Source organism: Sinohyriopsis cumingii, chromosome 14 (genome assembly GCF_028554795.1).
Source record: "Sinohyriopsis cumingii isolate HCF-2022 chromosome 14, ASM2855479v2, whole genome shotgun sequence".
NCBI lineage: Eukaryota > Metazoa > Mollusca > Bivalvia > Unionida > Unionidae > Sinohyriopsis > Sinohyriopsis cumingii.
Window position 1 is genome coordinate 83,992,655 of NC_142974.1, and position 12,214 is coordinate 84,004,868.

General features: G+C 33.6%; 1 protein-coding gene across 1 annotated transcript; it reads left to right on the forward strand.

Annotated features, from left to right (window-relative positions):
- The first annotated feature begins 5,071 nt into the window (after positions 1-5,071).
- Positions 5,072-11,514, forward strand: LOC149784260 (kappa-type opioid receptor-like). Its single transcript, XM_089932292.1, has 2 exons — positions 5,072-5,208; positions 6,420-11,514. Exon 2 carries the CDS (start codon positions 6,556-6,558, stop codon positions 7,711-7,713), a length of 1,158 nt encoding a protein of 385 aa, XP_089788418.1. The 5' UTR covers positions 5,072-5,208; positions 6,420-6,555; the 3' UTR covers positions 7,714-11,514.
- The last annotated feature ends 700 nt before the right edge of the window (positions 11,515-12,214 follow it).

Below are 12,214 nucleotides of genomic sequence, written 5' to 3' on the forward strand. Positions count from 1 at the left end.
AGTTATCTGTGTATATATATAATTTTAATAACCAAGAATACCGGATGTCTGGGAACATTATAGCATTCAATGGTAACGTCAGAACTGAGATGAGAGAATTAAACAAGCATAGTACATGACATAATATATCCATAAACTATTGACTGGGAAAAATACTACAGAACACCATTTCTGCTGGCAGTAAGATGTTGAACCTATATGTCATAAATATCAGGTTGGACATCTAGGACCAGTAATATTCATAATGGGCAGTACCCACCCCCCACCCCCAAGTGAGAAGGGCCTGATTTGTAATCTAAGCCACCCAACCTATCACAGCCTTTATAGTACTTGAAACAAATATTGAGTAATAGTAAAACAAACTCTGAAAGTTATTAAAACCAATTTGTTATATTTCCATAACTCTGCATAGTTAACTGTGCAAGCAGACTTAAACATATCAGTGTATGACAGTTAAATTGAGCTATAGCATCGATTAACAGAAGCTACGAATTCATCAACAAGCAGTGAACAATCATCTTCACAATAAATGTCAAACATTAGCATCCATAAGCTGTCAAGACAAGTTGTTACACTGGATATATAATCATCCATTTATTTCAAACAAGCTGTGAGAAACGAACCTCACGTCCGCTATATGTACGCTGGCCATTGCAAAGGATGCTTTAATAGATTAATGTTTATCGTCGTGTCTTGACAACCATTTTGCGCGCGCACACCGGAAAGTCATGCTATATATTTGTTACTTGTGAACGTATTCGTGGGCAGTACGCTATATATTGTTCCCGTGGCCGTATTCACGGGCAGAATGCTATATGTTTGTTCTTCGTGAACGTATTTTTGGGCAGTTACTTTGTCATCTTCAACCTAAAGGTCAAAACTGCCCATGAAATTTATATATCTGCCCACGAACCGAAAACATGAATAGGACTATAACATAAGTGTATATACTTATTTTCAACATATACATAATTACTGTGTAAGAAATACAACCTATGTATATGTATTTTGATTTGAAATGTAAACTATATCATGTCCTTCCCGTAAACCTACTTTCGGGATGACTGCCCACAACGCACCTAAAACGTGTATATATATATATATATATATATATATATATATATATATATATATATATATATATATATATATATATATATATATATATATATATATATATATATATATATATATATATACATTATGACCAGAAATTGTTTAAAAATACATATAATAACATCCACTGCCACTACGTTAAGCTCATACCAATGCAATGGATAATGCAATGTTTTGATTTAGTACACTTTCTGTAGAATAGATATTAAATTACTGAAGACGTTTTATCAGTTTATACCATAATTAGAGATGCCATAACCATGTCTTAAATTGCTATGTTAGGGTCACAGGAAGTTGATTAGCTCTATTTAGTAAACCATTCACATACAAATTAATTGATGAACGATACAATGAACATCTGTTCACCGAACGGTTTGATAAATATGTACATAATGAATTAATCGGTGAAAAGCTTCCCTCACCCACCTCTCTCTCTCTCTCTCTCTCTCTCTCTCTCTCTCTCTCTCTCTCTCTCTCTCTCTCTCTCTCATTCACGTAGGCTGACGACATAAATATCCTATCCATGCATTTTAGTCGGATGAATTGAAGTTTGTGAATGGTCATACATGTGAAACTTGAATGTAATATAAATTTAGCGATTTTGACTAATATCACCAAAACTGAAGGGTCGATATCCCTTTTAAATTGAATATAATATAACAATCGATATATAACTATTTATTATTTACTACACTTCCTCAAATTATAAAGGATGTGACTAGCTGAGTTTTACCTCCTAATATTACACCCAGCAACCAAGGAGTGGGGACGAGGCTAGGGTTTCAACCCAAACTGATTGAGTCGCATTACATTTTAACTCATTTCGATCTTCATTATTGCACACCAAACACTTAATCCGGTCAAGCGAGCATTGGTTTGGATCTGTAATTGGTATTTTGAACTTTCATAGTTCGCTGCTTTCAAATTACTGACATCAGCTTGAAAATAGGGATACAAATTAAAGTTGTATTTAACAGTTTCCCACTGTCACGTGCGTTAAGATTCAGTCCTAGAATGGTGTGTTTGCGTAATTTTGCTTTTTGATACATAGTTTTATATTTTGTATTTTACATTAAGAAGGTACAACATTTTAAAGTCTTGCATTACATGGATTATCTGATGAGATGATTGCTAATGAGTCCGACAGTGAAAGGTAGCACAGATAACCACTTTTGTGTTTGATTTTGGATCGAATGGATAGCCAGTGTAGGGTACAGAGCAGCAGGAAGGTGTACTCCAATCGTGGCATTCTATGATCAGAGCAGCTGTGTTTTGAACATTTTAAAGTTTCTGGAACAGATATTAAGATGAACCAGATAGCATTGAGTTACAATAGTCTAGTCTTGAAAGTACTAATGAACACAAACGTGTTTTAGTGATATCAACTGAAAGATATTTGCGAACTGAGCTGATGCGTCTCAGCTCTAGATATGCAGTCTTGCATATGTTCATGACATGTTGGTGCAATGTGAGAGTACTGTCCAGAGTAACACCTAGGTTTTGTACTGATTGTGTAAAATTAATGTTGGCCATGATCATATTTATTGTTTGAGGTAAATGATGTGAATGTGAAATTATTTGTGATGTGATCAGAATGGTCTCTGCTTTATGACCATTCTTATGCAGCTTGTTACATGTCATTTGTGATATTTGGGTGTCATCAGCGTACAATTGGTGAGACACTGGATGATGATCTATGACACTTGAGAGGGGCTGAGTGTACAGACTGAAGAGAACAGGTCCAAGAATAGACCCCTGTGGAACATCACAATATTTATCAACTGGGCAGGAGCGTATTCCATTTGCAGATACAATTTGTGTCCTGTTGACCAAGTTGGACTTGAACCACATTAAGGCTGTATCATGTCAGCCAAATACATGCTGGAGACGGTGAAGTAATTTAGCATGGTCTACTGTGTCAAATGCTGCAGACAAATCAAGGAGGGTGAAGACTGTAATCTTTCCGCTATCCAACGCAGAAAGAATGTCATTAAAATACTTGTATAAGAGTAGTTTCAGTACTGTGGTAAGGGCGATATGCAGATTTTACATTGCTTAAAAGTCTGTTTGAATTTAGATGAGATACAAGCTGGGATAGAACAACCTCTTCTAAGATTTTTTATATGAATGGTAGATTAGAAAATGGGAGGTAGTTCTTTTAATCGTTATGGTCCAGTGTTGGTTTCTTCAGCAGAGGCTTTAAAATGGCCGTTTTGAAAAATGCATGGAATTCCCCGGATGAGAGAGATATATTAATAACATCAGCTAGTGAAGGCAATACTGGATCAAAGCACTCAAGCACAAGTGATGTTGGACTTGGATCAAGTTCACATGAGTTTGGTACACTCTTCATCAGGAATGCACGTACAAAATCAGTAGAGACAGGCTCAAATGCTGCTAATGGTTTGCGCTCAAATTATGTATCCCATCTATATGGCGACGACGAGTCAATTGAAAGTGTGGTGTCAAGTTTATCCCTAATGGTTTGTACTTTGTCACGGAAGAAATTTACATGTCCGGAAGGATGACTGGAGAGACGGTAGTTGGAAGTGGTGTTGATTTGTTCCTTGATATTAGCTTGTTAGTAATCTCGAAGAGCTCTGTGCAGCTGGAACTTTCCATGATCTTAGTAGTGTAGTGGGCTGATTTCGCTGCATGGACTATAAACATTTGCTAATTTTTTTATTTATAATCAATCACGATATGATTTGACACATGGGAGAGAGAGAGTAAATATGGCTTACTAATAATCTCCACATCAAGTTGCGACCGTGCGATTATACGATACGCACGCATACATATAATGTTCCATACCGTTTTGATAACTATAATTCCGGTGTCTAAATTTCGAATCAGGTTGACTTTCAAACGTCACACATGTGAACTCAGCTGAAAAGGGTTTGATTCAATTATAAATCATCGTTTAAATGCTATTCGAAAGAGATATTGATATTGATAAAGTAAAGAAAAACATTGATGTAGGCTCGTTTTTATATTCACGAAGTCATACTATGGCTTACTAACTTACTTATTAATTTATTGTGTCATCAACCTAAAGATAGTGCTATATATATATATATATATATATATATATATATATATATATATATATATATATATATATATATATATATATATATATATATTCGCATCGACAGTGGATGAACTGACTAAGCTCACATCAACAATGTTGCAGTCAAATAATTGCCGGGAGTAATTCCTGTGTCTGCAATAAGATTGCAAATATCCTGCAAATCTTTGTAAGGTCACACCAGATCCATTAACATGTCATGGTGCGGCCCCATCTCCCTATGTCATTTAATCCGGGAAACGTGCGCTCCTTTCATCCTCGGTTGACAGCTAGATTCATTATTTTCGGTAAACGTATGCCTCATTATGCTCCTTACAGCATGATGATAGTTCTTGAATCAATACGCTGGAATTTCACAATCTGAAGGGCCAGCAATAGATGCCATTCCGGATAGTTACCATTAAAGCAGCGGTTCATTTTTTTCTGATTGATAAAGGACATTAGTGGTATTGACTTTAGTGTGAAAAAATAGCTCTGACGGGCTAACTTGCTCTAGTGAGATGCTTGAACGAGGACGACAATTAATCTAGATGGATCATGATTGTATTTTTTGATTAGAATTTGATTAAAATATGGCAGTATCATAGGGAATCATGGTTTAGTCCAGCATAGGGGTTTTCATACATACATACATACATACATATATATATATATATATATATATATATATATATATATATATATATATATATATATATATATATATATATATATATATATATATATATATATATATATATATATATGCCATGTACTTCCTTCAGCGATAATATTCCATTTGCTGGAGCGGAAGTCATAAGAGGATTCAGTTTACACAATGTAAGTGATTCTTATCTGACATATTTATAACAAGGAACACTCCTAGTATTACACTGGTAATAATGTCAGTTTTGTCCAATCCGTATATCAGGCATATGTTTCTATCTCAGTCATGGGAATTTATGTAACTGTTAATTTACAGAATAGATCTGCAACTCATACACGTCACTGGATAGCGTGTGGTAAGTAAATTCACCATTATTGGTAGATGTGGCTTTAAAATATATGAAACTGAAATTTTCGCATATGATTTATACACCAATTAAAATATAGCCTTCATCTGCTAAAACTATATTGGTTTCGTGTGGGGTTTATTTAAGAAGCAAGTAAATATTATAGTATTTGTTAAAGTCGACTTCAAGGCATGCATTGTTCTTACAAACGAATATTACGTATTAGTTTGTGACCTTTCCGCTCTATGTGAGACAGACACAGATAAGGATTCTGAGATATTCCTTTGAAGCATATCACTGTCATACTGATAAGTGTCAGCTGAGCCGATATATTTTGATTGCATGTCCCACAAATATTTAACATGACTTAATTCGTACATTTTGGCTGCGTATCATTATAATTCACAGGAAATCGAACGTGTACATTTTTATCATGAGGCCATATAAGTCAAGCTTGTGTTCGAACGCAAAGATAAATCAACCCAATGCTGCATTTCCTTAATTTATTTTCATTTTAAACCAATAAATCTTAATTATCTTATGTAAAATGCAGCTCCAAAACTTATAAGTAAAGTTAATGTATAAACCAAGAATATAATAAATTATGCCTTTAATCCATTACGACCATGCATCAATTACACGCACAGCATCGCAATATTTTTTTCTTCTCCTTAGCTACAAAGTATCTGCTAAAGTCAATACTGTTCAGCTGTATTAATGTAATATGATATCAATGTGATGTAAACGTATAATCACTACAAAAATGTGTTTAATAATTCTAATTTACACATATTAATAAGCATAGTTTGGATATTGTAAACTTATACTATATTCATAATGAATCGAAATATGACTCATCATCTGGGAGGGATGTATATGTTTTAACAAGTGCTTTTGTCCCTCCCATGCATTGCACTATGTCTAAATGAAACGCCATAAAAAGACTTAACAAAAGCGTAAATGAAGTGTTGACATCCTATTGACTCAAACAATTGTCTCTTTCTAAACTTCGAGGCATGTTGACATCCCAAAGTTGCACACATGTAACCAGCTGAATCCGGTTTGATTATAATGGAAAACTAGGAAATGAATTCGTTATCCTAAAGAGATGGTACTATTGTTGCTGGAGAAACACGATCTATTGAAATAGTTGAGTTTTATTCCAGTTTATAAATAATCAATTATTATTATTAATTTATATATTGTTTTCCTGTTTTCAGTATAATAGAAATACAAATACACGGGATAAATAATTACGACAGAATGAAGCTGGAACAAGCATTGCAATAGAGCTGCTGTGATACTTGAACGTTGTTGAGAGTAAGTGATACATTTATTCTGCCAATCTTGCCAACAATGTTCACCCCTTTGAAGGAAATCCCACAAGGAAAGAACTGGACATTGGAAGAACTGAATGACAGAGAAGTGCAATTGTTAATTCCAGTAATTGTATTTGTTTCCATTTGCATGGTGGTCGGAACAATCGGCAATGCACTCGTGCTATATGTTAATATTATCGCACTCAAACGTCATAATTCCACACACAGATACTGTATAACCTTTCTTGCTGTGGTTGATATCACATTTTGCGTGATAGGTGATCCATTTGTTCTAGGGGTTTTAACCCATCCATACACATACACGAATACACTGGCATGCAAGAGTCTACGCGCATTTACATACTTTAATGCTATGGTATCAATTTTTGTCCTATTTGTGATTGCGATAGATAGATACAGAAAGATATGCAAACCATACGGAAAACAGTTATCCATACGATCGATGAAATATATTTTTGGGTTCATCGGTGTGCTATCTTTCATCTTGTCTATTCCTTGCTTTATCCTTTATGGAAAGAACACTGTACAAACAGGCGTTGCAAACATCACAGGAATTCAGTGTTTTCCCGATGATATGTACAAGGACACATTCTTTCCTAATGGCTACATTATGTTTCTATATTCCTTTTACATTATCGTAACCGCGTTGATGTCTCTATTCTATATAATGGTGTGGCGTCAAATAAGAAAGCATTCACATCTAATGGGAACAAAATATACAGCAGATGTAAAAGAAACAAACGTCTATTCTTGTTCATCGGATACGTACTCTGCACAGATGAATTCAGCAACAACAGTACATGAAGTTCAACAAAACAAACTTGAAGATCAAAAACGCACTGACGATCCTAGACAAAACACAAACGAAGGAAACAAAGGGAATATGGACAAAAAACACAATGTCAGAGCCAAGACCATACACGTATCCAAGATTCTATTTGTTGTGACAGTCTTCTTTGTGTTGAGCTTCACACCATTTCTTACCTTGGAACTAATGACGTTTTTCGACGAAGAATACATCGAAAATCTGGACAATACAAGCACGATGGTGTATCAGCTTTTCTGGAGAACATTTGCAATCAACTTCATGGTAAATCCATTTATTTACGGTGCAATGGATATGAAGTTTCAAATGGAATGCAAAATGCTGGTTTTGAAAATATTGCATCTTTAGGAACTTTCTGCTGCGGATAAATATTTGCTGTGTTTGTCAATAGTATATTCTACATAATTTGGGTAAGCTTTGTTTAACAAAAATTGACGTCGGAGGCTAGTCGTACTAAACAGACGATCATATAGGCACGACATAAAATACTACTTATCTCTTTTATTTTATATTCTATATCCATACATTGGTTTAATACGGTCAAGTGGCAATTTAACCTGTATTAATAAATAATTTTCTTTAATCAAGAGGAATTTCGGGAATTCATCATGTAATGTACTATATTTAGCCTTAAATCCATTTGAACAGGATATATTTTGTATATAGAAGCTTTAAACATCAAGTGTTCTTTTTCTACCACTGCGTGTTATTGATATAAATCATACGATCTATTACATGATTCCATACGTTAAGCACATAATTATACTCACGTATATATCCCATCCGTGTTCAAAGAATATATGTATGTATGTATGGCAGTTTATAGTGAGGTCTAGCACTGGGGTATCATGACGCAGACATATTGCACCAAGTCACACCAAGCCACAATATCTTGACACATACCTAACACTAACCCTTTAATGTAGAGCGCTTAGCGAGGCATATGTTAGTAGCAGGTTTGATATGACTTGGCCGGGATTTGAACCCGCTACCTTCCTCATTCAAGGCGGACTCTTTAATCACTAGGACGCCTGAACGGGTCGACATACAAACATACATACATACATGCATGCATGCATACACACATACATACATACATACATACAAACATGCATACATACATACATACATACATACATACAGACAGACAGACAGACAAACAGACAGACAGATATACATGCATGCATGCATGCATGCACGCATACACACACATATACACATCCATATATACATCTATACATACATGCATGCATATGTACATACATACATACATTCATACATACATACATACATACATACATACATAGATACATACATACATACATACATACATACATACATACATACATACATACATACATACATACATACATTCAATTTGCCTTACTTGTGCATCAGTGCTTGTTTGAGAAGCATCTTAACGATTCAATTGAAGCAGGTCATCATTTCAATGCTTACTACATTGGTTGAATTTAGAGTTGCCCCAAGAGAGACCTTGCTATAAAATTAGCATCCCAATATATTTTACATCATGACATAATCATCTTTAAGACTATATAATATTTCCTTGCTCTTTGGTATGAATGTATTGCTGATCTGTCGCGGTAATGTCTAAGATATTGGAAGATTTTAATGCTTGAACCTTACAAATATCGATATGAATGATAAATAATACGTTTCTTCCAGTTTTGTTTTTAAATACCTTGCATTAACATTTTCTTGCCTGCCTATAAAAGTGCTTTATGTTTAGTATTTTAACCGAATAACTTGTTTTTATTAGTCTATGCTACCTGCTTGGGGCCATAATTTCAAAAGTACAGATACGTTTTTCTTCTGTTATGTTCATAGCATCAACAAGTCAAAGAAGATAAGGACTGGAACGGGTTGAAATACATATCTTATTTTCCATCTCAGAATAGGACCCTAAGTGTGTATTTTGACATTAATGTTATCTGCATGATACTTATGCTATTATGTTGCTGTCGAGTATCGCTTGTGCAATTATTATGATCATTAAAGACTGTTGTGTATCAACGTTTGACACGTTGATCTTAATCGGATAGTCTTTACAAGATTGGACTCTTTAACATTGCTTGTTGAAAAAGTTATAAACTTGTATTAGTTACAAGCTCATACTCTTTGACATTGTTTGTTGAGACAGATATAAAGTTGTATTTGTTACAAGATTGACGTGTTGAGACAAATATACAATTTTATTTGTTACAATTTTGGACTCGTTGACATTGTTTGTTGAGACATACATAAAGCTGCATTAGTTTCTTTGTTAAGTTCCCACCCTTAGACTACGGATTACGTTTTTCAAGCTCCCATTCATACTCGATGCTGGATTTATTTGAAATATTGACCAACCTGCCTGTAAATATTTGTGAGTTTCATAAACAGGCATAAACATACAAATACATACACGAGCAGGGTTAAGGCTTATGTCCAATAACATATATTCCAAATCTTTGCAAGAAAAATGCTTGGTACGTGCTTTCGTTTTTATATTGTGTTGACTTAAACATTTTAATTTTTATTATTAGACAAGTCTAAAGAAGTTTGGAATATTTTACATGATATTTGTTAAGATAACATATGTACCTTTTCTGGAATCGTTTCTTCTGGTGTTGACGTATGCAGTATGTCACCTTTAGCTAGATGCTTTTCACTTGAAGGATTCCTTCCTAAGCTTTATTTGGAATTTCGTATTCTTCTAAAGATTTTGGATTCATTTTGAATGAATTTCAAAGTGAACATTTAAATGGCGCTCTAAAACCAGCATTAAGTGTTTAGATTAACTCATTAGGGACAACAGTATAATTATATACAAAAATATATAGGAGAAAGACGAAGATATACAAAAAAATCCCTTTTAAACAAAATGTATTCAGTTGCTAATGAAAACTTATATTTGTTTATTCTCATGCAGTTAGCCATCGCAGAGATGTAAAAGGATAACTAAAGGGATTGAGAAACGAAGTGTAACTTACTTTCTGGAACACGGTTCTAACTATTTTTATACGATATGCTTGACATACGTTTAACCAGAAATTACTCAGTTCACGGAAACACATTTTATCCTTTTCTTTAGAAATGTTCGCCTCATGAGACAATTAAAAGCATATCATTTTCTCCTAAATAACTGTACTTAAATGTTTGTTTTAAAATATCACATCTGAAGACAGCATTAACAAACCTTCCACTAATAAATGTAAATTTTGTTCAGGCATTTAATGCATCATTTGCCTACTCCCCATAGTATATGCCAAATTAGACAATCTATGAAGAAATTACAACTTGTTATATTATTTTTTTGTTTACAATAAATGGAACAGAGTCTGCTAACACAAACCATCCTGTGTTATATTTCGAACAAGACATATTCCTTTGAGAAACTTCCCACAGAAAAAAAATATATACTATTATATACTACAACAATGTTTTAAAAATGTTTTTGCAGCATTACTTTTGTGTAGAACAGTTTTCTGCAATTATCCGATTTTGGGGTACATTGCTTGTAAGAGAGAACTATTTGGTCAATCATCATCTTACATTCGACCCTACATAATTGTGTCTATTCAGCAACAGGACTTTCCATATATTTCCTCGATTACCATTCAATATAAAGTATTTAGAACCAATTGATGAATTGAAGAATTGCTGTCTTATTCTAAACGTAAACTTGTGTCTAATTTTGAACTGTTGCTTTTATCATTGATTGTATTTGCTAGATTAATTGTTTGAATTGCAAAAGGATGAAAATGATTCATGTTAAACCATTTTCCAGTTCAGTCTACCGAGATATAAACTTCCTAAATTCATATTAAAACCTATATATTTACAAACTTTCTCTAATTGGATTAATGTGCCACAGGTATCCAAACAATCAATACGTGTATCAATTGAATATGTATTTTTAGAATTGGTCAAAGAGCATAACATGCAGTACGTAATACATTAAGCATCTTGTGATTTTTTTCATTAGACCGTGTGTTCACTAAGAGTGAGAAATAATCATATTTTCGAATGACTAATATATACGATATTCTTAATGTTAATCTATAACATATGTTTGTGCCGCATGATGTATGAATATGTATCAAGGGCCAGTAGCCTATATTACAAATAAACACTATTGTTATTATATTTATTATTATTATTATTATTATTGTTATTATTATTATTATTATTATTATTATTCTATAGTTATATATTAAGTAAATTTTACTTAGCAACTATTAGCAATGTCGTTATTTACGGCGCATTACTACTAATACTGCAAGATGATCACGATCGTCAACCACGGCATTGAATTCAAGAATGTGAAAATTAAAGCTGCGGTCGGAATTCCCATGACCATCACTGACATGTGCATTGATACTTCCAACCATTGGAAGTTAGCTTAACAAATTACCTTCGAGAAACAGCTGGGGATTTATTTCCAATCTTGCGTAGTGTAATGTGAAACATATTAGTCTTATTCAAATTCATACAAATATTATTCGGCGAAGCGAAAAATAAACTGGGAATCACACATTAAAAGATATTCTCCAACCTTAACTAGCAAACATTTTTCTAGATCAATGCTTTTTAAATTAAAATATGTCTTATCTTACTGAGATTGTGAGAAGACTAAAAAAGGCATTTTTTACTGTTTTATTACCAATCGATCAAAGCGGACCAATCCTAAAAGATCAAATTTATTTAAATTTTCAGCATTCACAGTCTCACGAACTCACGAGAAAAAAATCTTGAGATAATCACTGTAATGAAAACACTAGCGGTGAAGTGTCTGAAGAAGGCTTTCCACAACTGAAGCTATATTAAAGGCAATACAGGAAATTAT

Excerpts from the sequence above, each read along its gene's own strand:
- LOC149784260 (XM_089932292.1), top strand. The coding sequence starts at position 6,556 with ATGTTCACCCCTTTGAAGGAAATCCCACAAGGAAAGAACTGGACATTG.